General features: G+C 45.1%; 4 protein-coding genes across 4 annotated transcripts in view; 1 reads left to right on the top strand and 3 right to left on the bottom strand.

Moving 5' to 3' along the window:
• Positions 1–6,280, bottom strand: part of T265_01039 (hypothetical protein) — a gene marked incomplete at both ends in the record, with an annotated part of 11,628 nt that extends 5,348 nt beyond the window's left edge. Inside the window, one exon of the mRNA XM_009164982.1 lies at positions 6,226–6,280. Within this exon, the coding sequence (XP_009163246.1) occupies positions 6,226–6,280 (55 nt within the window). The remainder of the gene's footprint in view (positions 1–6,225) is intronic.
• Positions 6,281–7,153: 873 nt separating this feature from the next.
• Positions 7,154–9,079, bottom strand: T265_01038 (hypothetical protein; the record flags this gene model as incomplete). The annotated part of the gene is made up of 1 exon (XM_009164981.1): positions 7,154–9,079. One exon carries the CDS (start codon positions 9,077–9,079, stop codon positions 7,154–7,156), a length of 1,926 nt encoding a protein of 641 aa, XP_009163245.1.
• A 77-nt stretch (positions 9,080–9,156) lies between these two features.
• Positions 9,157–16,361, top strand: part of T265_01037 (hypothetical protein) — a gene marked incomplete at both ends in the record, with an annotated part of 12,584 nt that continues 5,379 nt past the window's right edge. Inside the window, 2 exons of the mRNA XM_009164980.1 lie at positions 9,157–9,315; positions 14,573–14,907. Coding sequence (XP_009163244.1) covers positions 9,261–9,315; positions 14,573–14,907 — 390 coding nt within the window. The remainder of the gene's footprint in view (positions 9,316–14,572; positions 14,908–16,361) is intronic.
• The window catches only part of T265_01036 (hypothetical protein), a gene marked incomplete at both ends in the record, with an annotated part of 10,603 nt that continues 5,059 nt past the window's right edge, over positions 10,818–16,361 (bottom strand). Inside the window, 2 exons of the mRNA XM_009164979.1 lie at positions 10,818–10,937; positions 14,292–14,363. Coding sequence (XP_009163243.1) covers positions 10,818–10,937; positions 14,292–14,363 — 192 coding nt within the window. The remainder of the gene's footprint in view (positions 10,938–14,291; positions 14,364–16,361) is intronic.

Genomic DNA, 16,361 nt, shown 5'->3' with positions numbered 1-16,361 from the left:
TCATGTTTCAGTCGCTACGACATTTGAGAATTCGAGTTACATGTATACATATGTAATTGAGAGATTCAGCTGGGTTCCAGGTGAGTCTCTCGAAAAACCAAATTAGTTTGGGAATGAGTGTAAATTTACTGATTTCGTGGTTTCAAGTAGAACATAAGGTTGACGGAAACTCGGGGACTGCGCCTACTTGAAGAGTCCAAATGGAAAGGACGAAAGCGGTCGTGGGCTGCCGAAGAGTCTTCAGCAACCTTATGGGTAGTGCATTACAAAAAATACACGAAACTTATTCCTTGATGTGGCGACACGAAAATCAGCTTGAAAAACGTTCGGTGTTGCGTGGTGTGATCACAAGCTATGGTGGAGACGTTTCTTTAAGCATTCATTCATTCATTCACCGATCTGTGCTGGCAAGCGGGACAAACAATCCCGCATGCTCAGGGTACGGTCAATCACCGTCCGAAAGTGCAAGTGTGGTGCATTCACCTGTGCGTGACGACCGTCCAACAGTTGTATAAACAGCCTAAAAGCTCGATTCAGTCAGAAAATGGCTGCCTGGTTGAACTGGTCACATCCACATCATCGTTCTGACTATGCCCTGTTGAGCACGCCTGCAGAGAAATCCGGAGACTCGAGCGGGTGCTTTCTTTAGCAATCTTTCGATCACGGAACGGGCACTGGAACCCACTCATAGGCTTTTACGGAAAAGAGGACGTGCTCGATATTTGTGCTAAAGTTGGAAACGAACACCCTCTTAGAAAACAGCAAGTGGTGCGTTTCGTGCTTCTGCGTTTGTCTGTGTCTGTCTGCTGTGACATGCGGGGCCTAGTCCATGCGAATCACGTTCGATTTGACCTTACCAACTATGCACTATTGGTTCATACTGTCTTCTGTTTAAGGTGATGCTTATCAATAAGTCACAGCTGCGCACTCCATGCCGCTCATAATCTTTTCTTCCGCATCGACCAAACGGCTGAGCAAATTACCACACTCGCATATCAGTTTGGCTTTCACGATACTCACCTGGAACCCAGATAATGATGTTCTTAAGCAACTGAATGCGCTGCACGAGACCGCCTAATGTTTTAGCTGATACGGAATTCAAGATATCACGATACACTTTACGAGCTTAATACACTACTCATGAGCTTGGTGAAACTCTTCGACGGCCCACAATCGATTTTATTAAGGAACATCATAAGAGAGAGAGAGGTTCAGCTGGGTTCCAAGTGAGTCTCCCGTCAAAACCAAATTGGTAGGTGAGTGTGCTTGTTGAAGTCTGCCAATTTGGGTTCAAGTGGAACATAAAGTTGACTGAAACTTGGAGACTGCGCCTACCGAAACCGGGCATACGCCGTTTGCAGCAACCTAATAACTAGTGTATCAACTCAACAAATTGGTTTGTGCACCTAATTACTTCCTCCTGAAGAATGGCGAGCGGCTCGATAAAACGCTGTGTTGTAGGGGCACAACGGATGCACTGCGTTGGCCTAAAACACGCACGCGTTTGCGATCGATGCATATTCCGTTCAAAAATCCATGTAGACACATGTCAATCGATCTCCAAAACAGTATGCATGTCTGTGTGGCACGTGACCACGTGGCTGAATCATATGATCGTGGGTTGGGTATAGGCAGAGTGACCGAACTTGGATGAAGCGCTCTAGTAGCTCAAACCTGATTGGACATTCCGTTAAGCTTGCAAATCTGCTTTTTGCGATTAGGAATGCTTTTTTTTTCGGACGGTCCTCTTGCAGTCAGTCGTAACTCGCTTCGGACGAGTGTCAGTACACATGCACCAGGATCATAATGTGTGAAGCTGAAGCAAGACCAACACCTTCAGAAGCTCTCTATAGGTGGTCCCATCGGTTCACATAACCGCTGCTGCGATAAGGACACGATCAAAAGAATCGTAGATGTACGTGTGGGTAGACAACCTCGGATTTTGAGAAGTCACCAAAGGCAACACAACTCTTGGTAGCAACTAAAGTGGGAATGTATTGGAGAGCAATTAAAAAACGCACAGGAATAAGAAAGCGTTGACTGTGGCCTATAGTTTCGATGTTCAGGGATAGTATTGTGAGACAAACGACATACTAGGATGTCAACTAGGTTCTCTTACAAAGGTTCTCGCGGTTCCTGCATCATCATGAGGAAATGTCGATAATCGAAAGTTCCTTACGTGCCGAAATGGTTCTGCTGACCACTATCCTAGAAGTAAACCACATCAGAGCCTGATTAGGTACTAGAATAGACAGTTTCATATTCAGTCACTCAAGAAAAGCTCTCACGGGTGCTTGCTGGAAGACAAGCAGGCTACGTCACCCACGGGTTATGGACCACTCTGGATCCTCATTGAAGAATGATCACTCTGGAGATTCCTTGTTTCGAGATTATCTCTCTACTCCTAATCGGTACGCGATAGCAGATGAAGACTCACGGAAATTCTCCAACATTCGTTCTGAACATCTATCATCCGCTGACCTTCCACTACAAACCATTGGGCTTAGAAGTTGTCTCGTCACTGCAGTGCAAGAACATAAAATTTCTGCCGAATTTCGCTATCCAGGAGGCCGAAAATGGGGGGTCACCGAACTTACTTCAAGCAAGTTACCGACAGACTCCGAAACGAGGTGCATCTGGACACTATCACGAATGCCTTTGGTGCAAACGGATTCGTGGTCGGAGCGGAACTGTCTGTCATTCCATGTGATGAATACCCCTTGATAAAGAGATTTTATGACCACATTTCAATCGAGCAAAAGCGCTTCGCTCAAGAAGTTGATTGGGTCCATGTGAAAGATGTCTCTGCTTTCAAATTCTATATACAGGACCACTGCCAATCCCAGATTGCTCAATAAAGTCAGAAACAAGCAGATACTGGGAGCAGAGCCACTTCCTAGAACAAGGCTCGTTTTGGATTCGATTTGTGTTGCTTTATCGGGCCAAGTCAGACCTACCGGAAGGACACACATTTGCACATCAATTCGGTTTGAACAAACAGAATGCAAGCTGAATCCATCGTTTATGATATTCCATGAACGAATGTGCAGCCCAGAGTTTTAGTTGGCACGATATTCTAGATATCGCAGTATATTTTCATGAAGGAAACTACTTGTAAGCCTACTGAAGACTTCCCGAGAGCCCGTGATAGGCTTCGCCATTCTTGTGAGTAGTTACCTTCAGGAAACTACTGCAGCTAGTTATCTGTCCAGTTTGTGACCACTAGGCACCAGTGAAGACTGTCAGTGCTCTTATTCTGGAGAGATCATTCATAATCGCTTGTCTTATTTGCAGTCACAAAGTGACGAATTTGTATTCATCTCTTCTGCGGGATTGTTTTCTGTAGCAGATGGGTCAGACAGAGTCATGTGTACTTTACTGGAAGGGATTTAACTGATTGACCGTAAAAATCTTAGTTGCTTTAGAACCATTTTCAGACCTAAGATAGTGATGTGAATTTCAAGGGAGAGCGCGAGCGAAGAGCAGATAAGTGCTGCTAAAGGCCGAAGTCAACCCAAATGGACAACTATCAAACAACGGCCTCAAAGGAACTACGGATGGCTCGCTGGAGGTTTTGCAATAGGCTACATTCAGAAGTACAAGGCCAACTATTATGAGATGGCTAAGAACAAGAAAGCAATGCAAAAGATTGACAAATTAAAGCGGAGATTATACAACCCACATTTGCCGTCTATTTACCAGGTTAGCGATCAACCAGGAAGTTGTGGGCGGGGATAAAGTTAACAGCATATATCTCTACGGGAAGATACCTGTGCCTACCGGGTTAACAAAGGATGGAGTTGAGCCATAGGATTTGGAAATGACTGCCTGAAAGATTTTGTAAGATTCTACCTCGCGCCATTGTTTATACAAACTTCAGGTGCCTGATGTTGCTAGATATTTATTTATGCAACAGAGTCCAGCAGCCACTTGTCAATTCGACCACCGAATGGCCAATTTGAACAACGCAGAGGCAGTCACGTGATTTGCTATTTATTCACTTGGATCAGCCAGTGTAAAACTCCCACACGTCAAGGTTTGACATTTTAGTGTATTAAATCACAGCGTCTGTAAAGACTGTTTTGAAGAAAGCAGTTGCAAAGAACTCAGTCTCGTGAATTACCGTGATGAACGTGAATACAATCACCTATCTTGGGTACTGGCAAGCTGTCATTAACGACTGTCTGAAATCAAGGGCGAAAAGACGTACTGACTACTAAAACATTATGAAAAAGAGGACTACTTGAGTCCTTCGAACAGGTTTGGTGAATCCGGTTGTTAGTTTCATCAGTGATTCTGATTTATGACGGTCACGACCAATCAGAATGTCATTAATGCACTTGACCTTGTGGGTCTAGACAAGATAAGTACAACCGCATTTTTCAGAGCGCTCCCGTGGTTTACTGGGCCCGGTCAATGGTGCATACTACTGGCGTAATCACGTGACGTTGTCGAAGACAACCACACAAGACACAGTCAAAGTTACTATCGTGAGTAACTGCTGTATCCGCTCCAGTGCCCAAATGAAAAAAAATGGATATAGAGAAATTCTGGTCGATTCTGACGTTTTTTAACAGTCGGAAGCATCTTGACATGTACAATTCGACAACGAACGCACGTTGTTACAGGATCAATTGGTCCGGCACGATTCAGATGTGCCTTTTTGTTGTTCAATCCTCGATTGAATGAGCTGATTTATCTGTGACCAAGCCTGTTGACTGGGCCCGGTCAATGGTGCATACTACTGGCGTAATCACGTGACGTTGTCGAAGACAACCACACAAGACACAGTCAAAGTTACTATCGTGAGTAACTGCTGTATCCGCTCCAGTGCCCTAATGTCGGAAAGACTCGCTAACAAGGAACACGACAGATTTATTGGGAACAAGCGGGTGCAAAACTTATAAGGGTTCCTGTGGTAATTAAAGTGCATTTTCTACCTCGATCCAGGTCGTCCGATCGGTGTTGGGTAAGCACACATTATTGTCAGCGGTTGCTAAGTCGGTTGACTGCTTGAACGTTCAGTCTGCAGCGGGGCTTTCTGGCCCAGATGCTCTACGGGTTTTCTACAGCGACTTTGGTGGGATCAACCACATTCCACGTGAGCATTACAGTAGAACAGTGGACAACAAATCCACCGGTTTCAAAGACCAGTCAGTCCAGGCACTAGGCATCGCACATCAGGCTGTGTGCACATGTAACTGACCTGGGATCAAACGCAATTTTCATACGCGCTCCCACAAGCCCATCGCAGACGGCTCGCGTTAGTAGATGAGCAAACGTCGTGATGGCCGGTCGAAATGCTTCCCCTTGAAGGGCGGCTGTTGACCGACCCTGATCAGGCAAGGACCTGTGGTGCTCCGTATGCCAGCCGACCGGCGTTCTGGAGGGGCTCTTAACGCAAAACTACGTGAAGGGTGGAAACGAGCCAGGGGAGGTTAAACGATAACTTAGTAGTTGTGTATGAAAACAAACTCATCTGCGCTGGTCATTGCCGTCTTCCCGGATGGAGACCCCGAGACGGGACTCACTGATGGTTAGAGATATTGTCAAAAATGAATCAGACGCGACCTCAGTGTATCCAAGCTATTGACTTCAATGCACAGTCCCTCCAAATCTCCCCAAAGAAAAGCCCAATGAAAACCCTGTACTTCGGCACCAATTATATTAGCCATGATCTCCAATGCGCAGGTATCTACTCATGCCCCCAAACAATCGGTGAACGAAGCTGTCGTAGCTATGAACACTGTAGGACAAGTGTGCTGTTATTAAAGCTGACGTATGTATGTACTTCTTCCAGTAAAACATTCCTGGGAGTTGTCATGATTTTTACCTGCGATTCTTCCGCAACCTGATGTGTTGGAGTTGTACTTTACACATCGGACCCAGGAAGAGCTACGCCGAGGAGGGGACAAAGAGGTGCTTGTGTTAGGAGAATTACTCTACTCTGCGCTGAAGTAACTCGATAACTCTTATGTAAATTGATAACCACTTAAAATCATCAGAATCAAAATCAAATCCAATAGGATTACGGCGAATGCTGTAGTTGAGTCACCCGACTAGAACAGCCTACACATAGTATCGATCGGTAAATGAACGAAGCAAAATAATTGGTCGACGCATGTCAAGTTTCGTTGAGGGCTCGGGACGGTCAACATGCTGCACTTAAACAAATCATTGTTTCACATAAAAACAGTCGATCCGTTTCATTCTCTATCAACCTACCTTCTTTTTGAATGAGTAACAAGAAAATGATCAAACCCACGCGACAACAGTACATTCCGGTGTTGTTTTTGATCCACTGATCCGCGCTGATCACATTTTATTACGAACTGGTTTCAGGTATTGATTTTGTCACCGCAAATGTTTGGCGCCTGTGCACTGTTTGGTTGACTACACAAAGATAAACATAACGCACAGAACGATTCACCAGTTTCATACAAACGGCAAACACAGCCATTGCCGAAAGAGGACAGGCGGTGAAAAAAAAGTAGCCAACTCTGAGCTAACGGACATTTTCAAGGTAGTCTACCGTCACTTTTGTGTCCTTCATTTCGAAAAGAGATTCACTCAAAAGGGCAAAATATGTTTGAATCGTGATAAGAATCACACAAAGTATCCACTCTGTTCAAGCCAATTTATTCAGACAACGAAAGTTTACACCTTGAGCAAACTTACTATTATCACTGGGCGTCGCTATTTCAGAGTATGGGGAATCTTATTTCGATCTGAATGTGGAGTTTGACTTCATGGTTCCAGGGGTTCCCAGATCTGAACGAACCACATGAAAAGTCTTATTGAAAATGTTATATTCTACGAGTTGGTTTGATCAATGAAGACCTTCCCTTATGTCTGAAACGTACTCTAAGGAACAAGTGAAGAGTGGATGGTTCTGAACGCCCATGAACGCACATGAATCCGGGGCCATATGCGTTTGGCCCCGAAATGACCATACTAAGTGAACTTGTTTAGACCCTGGTATCATGTTGGGAGGCAGTTTTGAGGCAGCATGAATTTGACACGAGGTTATGGTTGACTTCTATCAGGATAAAACCAGACGAGTCAAGAAAGTGTACTTTAGTCAAAAACTTCCAGCCTAGAAAACACAATCCAAGGCACCTTCGAGCAGCAATACAACAGGTCAAAATAGCGACTAGGCTTCAACGGACGAAGTCTTTTCAGGACCACTGTATTCATCATCCGGTGGTTCCACTTCCGATAAGTCTTCTGAAACCACCTCGTCTTCCTCTTCCGTTTCCGCAGTGTCCTCCACGTCTTGCTGCACTTCATCATTTTCCCATGTTTCCATGGCGACTCCGTCATCCTCTTCTTGAGGCATAGCTCCATCGTCTTGCGAAATCACTTCCCCCAAAGCTTCTTTTAACTGTTTTTGTCTGGCCGCTGCAATCACAAGCGCAGCTGTATACACATGGTAATTGTAACCCATCAGACACGTCCAAGCAATACAAATACACACAGACCACGTGATGAGGATGAATATCCCGATTAGGAGATCTGACTCTTCAGGCCATTTGTAAGTAGCCTTTTCCACAGAAACGCGATAGGCAATGTGGGGAACACGCTGCCAAGCAGCTGGGTTGCGTGGATCACGCACAAAACACTCGTAGTTCCCACTGTCATTGCGTTCTAGGTTGGTTATAACCAGATCACAGTTTTCGCTCATATAGATTCGTTCATTCATCATGGTTCGTCTGTGGAAGGATACCTCGGACTTAAATTTCCACAAAGCGTCACTTCTCCAGCCGGAGCAATTCGCCTGGGGATCCAAATTACATGATATGCGTAGAAATGCCTTCCCTTCCACGCCGACCTTCTCGATTTTCATGAAGCGGACATCCGTCAGTCCGAGCATTTGAACTTTCATCCTGGTGACATCTCGTTCCAATGCCAAGTTGATCAAATCCATTGGGTCTAGTTCTGGACAAGCAAAGTCGTAGACCATCTCAGAATACAGTCCCCTTTTGCCAAGCGGATTGAACGCCCCATCCAGGTCGGGTAGATGTTTGAACAGTGTGTAAGTGCAAGGAACATATATTTCCGTATCGTTGATTTGCATGTAAAATCCGAGTTCAGCGGCCTTTCTTCTGGCCGCTTCCTGACGTACCACTCGCTGACTGCTCTCCGTGGCCAGCTGGTAATTAATGAGAAATTCAAACGTATGTCGTAGGACATTGTAGATTAATTTATTCGGTTCGTCCGCGAATTGCAATTGGGACATCACTTCTGGCTGAATGCGCACGAAGCAGGCACGATCTGAGCGAACGGGAACCTCACCACACTGAGTTGACCTGGGTAGATTGTTGAACAAACGAGAGGTGATTTGCAGCGTATCAAAATACATGTCTACAAAATCCGGCAATACAGCCAAATCATGATCCAGTGTTTCTTGAAGTGTCCGAATTTGAGACAATGATTCTACTCTACTATGCATCTGATGTTTGGCTGGCAAGTCAACAGGGTCAGCAAACTGCGCATAAGGTAAGATGGTGTCCACATGGTACCAAATATTGTTGACAGCGTGAGTGGCCGATCGCGTATGCATGCAAACATAGGTGCCCAAGTCCTGTGGCACCTGAAAATCGTCAAAGTGAAGAGTATTGGTTTTACGCCACAGACAAGGGTTGTACTTTTTGGGCCCGACTTGTTCACTGATCACTTCCTCAAGCATCGATTTGTCGAGAACCCAGTGTTTGTTGTCTAGCCTATCTTCAACCAAGATCATTGGCTTACCGGGCTTCGAGCGGGAGACTTTGAACCATTTAAATCTTGATAATCGTTCACCACTACACACTTGGCATTGGAGTTCTAACGTTTCACTGGAGCCATAAGCCACGAGAATTCCCACATGTTGCTTTGTCGCCATTTCGGATCGACGGATTAGACAAGAAATGGGGTCTTCATAAAATTTCCTTTCATCCTTCCCGGGGCAGGTTTTCAGCGGATCATCGACATCTGGAATTTCAGGCTCTTCCGCTGTCCTATTTTCCAAATTTTCGGATGAGCGAACTGAAACAATCGATAAGAGGATGAGCACGAAGCGTTTCACTAACAACACCATGAGTGTGACTGGCTTGTGTGAGACAAAATGTCAACTATCGACTTTCCGATCGATTCCTCAAAAGGCTGACTGTCAGCTGATCACCAGACCGCTCACATACCGCAGTTGACATATGTACAGACCGACAGTTCTCCCTTTGGAAGCAATTTATAACCGAGGCACCAAAACAGCCTGAGAAACAATGAGCTTGACCGAACTGGTCATCTGCGGTGCAGTCATACTGTTATACACTCCGAGTAAGTATTCTTCCATTCTTGCGTTGATCGCATTCTATCGGTTGCATCACTGAGGATAGTTTCCACAAGAATGCTCCTGCTTAAGCCTAAAATTTTCAGACCCAATCTTTTTGCTCGAATCAATGGTGATTCAGTGTAAGCACGCCTCCTAAAATAATGACCAGTTCACTCTTGATTAGTCCTGTCAAACTGATGTTCACGAAAACGCCACATTACATGAATTAACACGGCCAGATAACAATAACACTCAAGGTCACTTAGCTACCGCGCCAAGGCCATTGCCAACGTTCCGAGACGAACCACGCGCCCAGACGGACGGCGCACATGCATTCACGTAGATCAAAATCGAGGACTTGTGCGCAATCTCACAAGTTATAGATATGTTCCTATATCAACAGCTACGCTTTTGGTATTCAAATTTAAGCAACGCAGTAAGTGTCATGAACAGTGGGTTATTGAATCCACAAAAAGTTCATCTCTCTGGAGAAACTCTTTTCTAACGGTCCGGGCACTGGTCACACGCAAAGATCTTTACGTTGCTCGAGAAATACACTCATTTGCAAATCAATTTGGTTTTCAGGGAAACTCAGCTGGATCTCTATTTTATGATATTCTACAACTGAATATGCTGTACACGGGCCACCTCATAATTCAGTTGGCACGATATTCAAGATATCGCAGTATATTTTCATGAAGGAAATTACTCACAAGGTTCCTGAAAACTCTTTGACAGCCCACGACCGGTTCCACCCTTCTTGGGGCTCATCAGGTAGGTGCAGTCCCCAAGTTTCTGTCAACCTTATGATCTACTTGAACCCAAATTGCACTGTTCTCGAGAAATACACTCATTTGCGAATCAATTTGGGGACTGTGCCTACCTGATGATCCCCAAGAAGGGCGAAACCGGTCGTGGGCTGTCAAAGAGTTTTCAGCAACATTGTGAGTAGTTTCCTTTATGAAATCTTTACGTTGCCTTTAGGTGGATTTAAGTATATGAGGGACATCTCCTTAATCGAGCAGTAGACGTTTGGGTTGGATGGGCATCGTGGAATGACCTTCAGCTGAGTATCTTTAGTGTAGTTTGATAAATAATAGTACACCTCTGTTGGTTGGGAATTTTTGATGGAGATTTAGTTCTGTACATGAAGCCAAAATATGCAGAAAAAGTGATTAGAAACTGTACAGTCCTCTTTGCGAAGCACCGGCAGTGCGTATCTCACAAAATTCCATTGAGTCTCGAAACTGCGACCTCCAGGGTAGTAGAATGAACAAATGAACGAGCGGCTGATCAGCATTATGCTTAACTGGCGCCTAGAGAGGGTGTAGCGCCATTCATTTTTCAACCACCGAATATACATCACGTGGTCACATGTTGACTGGTTCTTCGAGTGACGACGTAAAAGTAACTATAGTTGTGCTATTTCGTTCAAGTTACCTTATACTTTTCGTATTAATATTTTTGTTTCTGGTGTCCGTTCTGTGCAACGTATCGTCAACTTACATTACATTACAGTGGGGAGCAACTGGTTTTCAAGGCGACGATCGGAAGCGAGTAATGCTGCGGTCACATACTGATCGTGTGACCGACTTTGGTCACTAATGTTGGTCGGACTGTGCTCAAGCTAAACAAAGAAAGACAGTTTAGCGAGCCAAGAAACGTAAGAAGACGGATGTTAAGATACGGTCTTCTAAAGCTCTAAAATAGCAAACCAGCTGCTTTGACGGGGTGGCTCCAACAGAAAGATTAGAGCCTATCATCTCAAGTCACACAGACAGTCATCATCATCATCGACAGCATGACATCAGTGTTCAACGCCGATGCTTCGCTGCCGTACAACCATGATTAAATTGAAAGCCTGATTGTGAAGAAAAGAATAAAGGTGGACGGGGAAGGAACTTAGTGCTAGCTTAACACAATCATTCCGAAGTGCCTACACNNNTCAGGCGATCTGGACAGAAACTGACAACAAGAACGCCACTGACATCGGTTGGCAGCCATATCTTCTAGTGTCTCCAACCAGGCACAATAAGGTCAAAGCACAACGTGGATCGGGTTTCTGTCCCGTAGACCAGTTGCACACAAAGTTGTTCAACAGGATTCCAGTCCACATAGAACGGGGAATGTGAACCCACTGGTTAGCTCGAATAAGATAGAAACTGCAGTCCAGCCTTTAATTTCAACTGTCTAGTATGACTGTGGAAGGATTGGCGGAGAACTGTGGAAAAACGAATGATTCAGACACCAGAGGAAAACTCTGATGCTTCACTACCGCACAACTGATAAATAGTGGAAATAAAGGGACAGAGAGGGAGACCTAGGGCAAATCGGGGGTGTCTCATCATCATCATCATTGACAGCTGTAATAACCGCGTACTCGTCGTACAGTGGTTGTAGCTGCCGCAGTTTCGTTCATCGATGATTTTGGGGAGGGGGGTAGGTAGCTGCGCATTGCAGGCGGGAGATGATAAATTGGTGCATAAATCCAGCACTGTCAGTGGGTTGTCAAGTGTGGGGTGGAAAAGTAGCTGTGCATTGCAAGTAATAGTCTGGATGCACGAGCGCCATTGAGGGCATGACTGGCCAATGTCTCTAGCCATTAATGTGGCCTGTCTCGGGGTCCCCATCCAGGAAGACGGCAGTGACGGGTTGTCTACACACAGTCAGACTATGTGGACAGAAGCTGACCGTACGAACGTCACTCACATCGGTTAGTCGCCACATTGCCCAACCAAGCACGTGCGTGGAAGTGGGACAGCGCAGAAACTTTTAGCAACATATATCATTCCATTCTGTCATATCAAGTTCTGTCCACATCAAGATTTCTGCCACTTCGAAACAACAGAAACAAGCGCTCATGGAAACTTCCGCGTGGGCTGTCAAAGAGTTTTCAGCAACATTGTGAGTAGTTTCCTTTATGAAATCTTTACGTTGCCTTTAGGTGGATTTAAGTATATGAGGGACATCTCCTTAATCGAGCAGTAGACGTTTGGGTTGGATGGGCATCGTGGAATGACCTTCAGCTGAGTATCTTTAGTGTAGTTTGATAAATAATAGTACACCTCTGTTGGTTGGGAATTTTTGATGGAGATTTAGTTCTGTACATGAAGCCAAAATATGCAGAAAAAGTGATTAGAAACTGTACAGTCCTCTTTGCGAAGCACCGGCAGTGCGTATCTCACAAAATTCCATTGAGTCTCGAAACTGCGACCTCCAGGGTAGTAGAATGAACAAATGAACGAGCGGCTGATCAGCATTATGCTTAACTGGCGCCTAGAGAGGGTGTAGCGCCATTCATTTTTCAACCACCGAATATACATCACGTGGTCACATGTTGACTGGTTCTTCGAGTGACGACGTAAAAGTAACTATAGTTGTGCTATTTCGTTCAAGTTACCTTATACTTTTCGTATTAATATTTTTGTTTCTGGTGTCCGTTCTGTGCAACGTATCGTCAACTTACATTACATTACAGTGGGGAGCAACTGGTTTTCAAGGCGACGATCGGAAGCGAGTAATGCTGCGGTCACATACTGATCGTGTGACCGACTTTGGTCACTAATGTTGGTCGGACTGTGCTCAAGCTAAACAAAGAAAGACAGTTTAGCGAGCCAAGAAACGTAAGAAGACGGATGTTAAGATACGGTCTTCTAAAGCTCTAAAATAGCAAACCAGCTGCTTTGACGGGGTGGCTCCAACAGAAAGATTAGAGCCTATCATCTCAAGTCACACAGACAGTCATCATCATCATCGACAGCATGACATCAGTGTTCAACGCCGATGCTTCGCTGCCGTACAACCATGATTAAATTGAAAGCCTGATTGTGAAGAAAAGAATAAAGGTGGACGGGGAAGGAACTTAGTGCTAGCTTAACACAATCATTCCGAAGTGCCTACACCTCCAGACATTCACTCAGGCGATCTGGACAGAAACTGACAACAAGAACGCCACTGACATCGGTTGGCAGCCATATCTTCTAGTGTCTCCAACCAGGCACAATAAGGTCAAAGCACAACGTGGATCGGGTTTCTGTCCCGTAGACCAGTTGCACACAAAGTTGTTCAACAGGATTCCAGTCCACATAGAACGGGGAATGTGAACCCACTGGTTAGCTCGAATAAGATAGAAACTGCAGTCCAGCCTTTAATTTCAACTGTCTAGTACGACTGTGGAAGGATTGGCGGAGAACTGTGGAAAAACGAATGATTCAGACACCAGAGGAAAACTCTGATGCTTCACTACCGCACAACTGATAAATAGTGGAAATAAAGGGACAGAGAGGGAGACCTAGGGCAAATCGGGGGTGTCTCATCATCATCATCATTGACAGCTGTAATAACCGCGTACTCGTCGTACAGTGGTTGTAGCTGCCGCAGTTTCGTTCATCGATGATTTTGGGGAGGGGGGTAGGTAGCTGCGCATTGCAGGCGGGAGATGATAAATTGGTGCATAAATCCAGCACTGTCAGTGGGCTGTCAAGTGTGGGGTGGAAAAGTAGCTGTGCATTGCAAGTAATAGTCTGGATGCACGAGCGCCATTGAGGGCATGACTGGCCAATGTCTCTAGCCATTAATGTGGCCTGTCTCGGGGTCCCCATCCAGGAAGACGGCAGTGACGGGTTGTCTACACACAGTCAGACTATGTGGACAGAAGCTGACCGTACGAACGTCACTCACATCGGTTAGTCGCCACATTGCCCAACCAAGCACGTGCGTGGAAGTGGGACAGCGCAGAAACTTTTAGCAACATATATCATTCCATTCTGTCATATCAAGTTCTGTCCACATCAAGATTTCTGCCACTTCGAAACAACAGAAACAAGCGCTCATGGAAACTTCCGAACGACTTCTGTGTGCACACAGACAGCTGATCGCCTCCGTACAAACAGCTGATGAATAGGTTACCTCTTAGACACCAAGAATCGAATAACCTAAACGTAGTCCACGGAACAGTTTTATGGCTGCTAAGGGGACTTACGTGGAAAGACTTTGGGACGTGACACGAAATCAATGAAGTATGTTGATAAAATTGCGATAGGAAATAAAAGAACTACAACAATAAGACTAGAAAAATATAAAGTGGGCTTCAGAATCAGTCGCTTCATCACAAAATCTCAAATAAATGCCTTTCAAAGACCAAAGTAAACCGTGGAGAGTGATTTGCGCATGCTGTGACTAAACATGGACACATTACTTGCAAATACATTTGTTTATTTCTAAAAATGATCACTTTTTGTAAATACCTTTTTCGCGTTCCAGTCACAGTCGAAAAATCTTGTCCACTGATCGACCCACCAATCGACTTAGGATCGGGTGCATTGGATCAACTTATCGATGTACTACTTCAAAATTTGCTCACTAATAAGTCAGTCATTCGTATGAATCAACCGGTGGAGTTGTCCGACGGGATTGAAATGGAACGTCTCAGAGTGCATAACTTACAATCGATCCATCGGACTTGTGCTGTACACCTAACCACACAAGATACTCCAGGATGTTATCAGCGAGGTTTTCTGTTGGACGCGTGCTTTGGATTCGATGAGCTCTTGGTGAATGCTTCCTTGACAACGTGGATTCCGGGCTTGCGCAAAGGAGTAAGTGATTGAGGACGACAGACTATTTTTGTATTTTGTAGTTGTGCTAAACGGTTAAACGCACGGATCATGAAAATCCACCAATCAGTGATGTTGGTTGGAACCATGTGCATCAAAATGCTTCATAGTCGTTGGTTTATTCCATGAGCTAGAGTTTCAGACGTTCCATTACCAATCAAGATTGCTTCGCCAGTGCGTTGTTAGGATACACAGCATAAGGGTGCATTAGGGTTATGCATTGAATAGGGACGTACTTCTAGCCAGGTCAAACATTATATTATGGTGGATTGTTGGATCAAGCGACTCTATTGGCTGATCTATTATCCTGTGTCCTGGTTCTCGGGCAACCACGTGAACTTTGAGTTCGACTCACTCTGCTCTCGTCGGTAATGGATTGAGTTCTGTGCTTGACCTCTCTCGTGGTTCCAAGCTATAACATTTTTGATGTGAGCTCAGACGTTCTTGACGTGAGGCAGGACTATTCACCTGATCTTGTGCTTTTACTTTTGTCACTGTGGAGGTATCAACTTCTTCAAGTTGTTTCCGGCAATATCCCTTTGTTCGGGAACTTTGGGCAGTTCTGTGATGCTGCACTCCATCCCCGTTCCCCCGAACAGTGTTTAGAAGTGGTACTTCTTGTGGTTCTTCGACAGCTGTTGCTTTACTTCTGTATTGACACACTAGGCCATAAATCCCCAGACGACTGTCCTTCGAATGGTACCTTACTGGCGAATTTCGGGGGCATTACCACCATAGCGCGCCTTCGCGTAAATCACACCGGTGTCAAGCTACTTGCGCCCCCATCAGTAGTTTGCTTGTGAGTCCGAAATAGATTCACCATAGGAACATTCAACCCAACCGCTTTCGACTGACATCGAATTCCGAAACGAGTTCTCTTATCACACCGACGGGAGACTAAGCGTGAATGGAAGCGTCCTGAGTATTCTGGTGTTTCTGATAAAGGAATTCATTTGACCAAGTCAGGAAGACTCGGAGTACCGATCAACATGCACCTATCCAGGAATGTGGTACAAATGTTTAGGTAGCTCAGAAACCTGTTGAGTTGTTCTAGATCCCAGGCCTAGATTTTACAAGCACATAAGCATACAAACAATACTTTTGAACGAAGACTCAGCTAGAGCATTTAAGAGCAAATATGAACTGCACCTTAGGAGAGTAAAAGCATCCGTTCTCGGAGCAGTCTGCTCCAAGGTCCGATAGTTGTGTAGTCATAAAATCGATGAATGCTTTGAGGAAGCGATTCAGACAAAGATACATTAGGTTCAGCTTTTCGTTTATCCCGATTACCAATGGCGCGTTTGGAAACCTGAGTTGTTCAAACACTGAAGCTTGGAAAATATGATGTACCAAAGCGGGAAGATTTGTGGTCTGGAGTACCCACAGAGGTACTTTGGGTAGAACTATGCGTATGAAAGCGAGCAACTTAAGCCAAT

This window comes from Opisthorchis viverrini (assembly GCF_000715545.1).
Source record: "Opisthorchis viverrini unplaced genomic scaffold opera_v5_11, whole genome shotgun sequence".
NCBI lineage: Eukaryota > Metazoa > Platyhelminthes > Trematoda > Opisthorchiida > Opisthorchiidae > Opisthorchis > Opisthorchis viverrini.
Note: the sequence above shows the minus strand (reverse complement) of the source record. Positions and strands in the feature narration are given on the sequence as shown.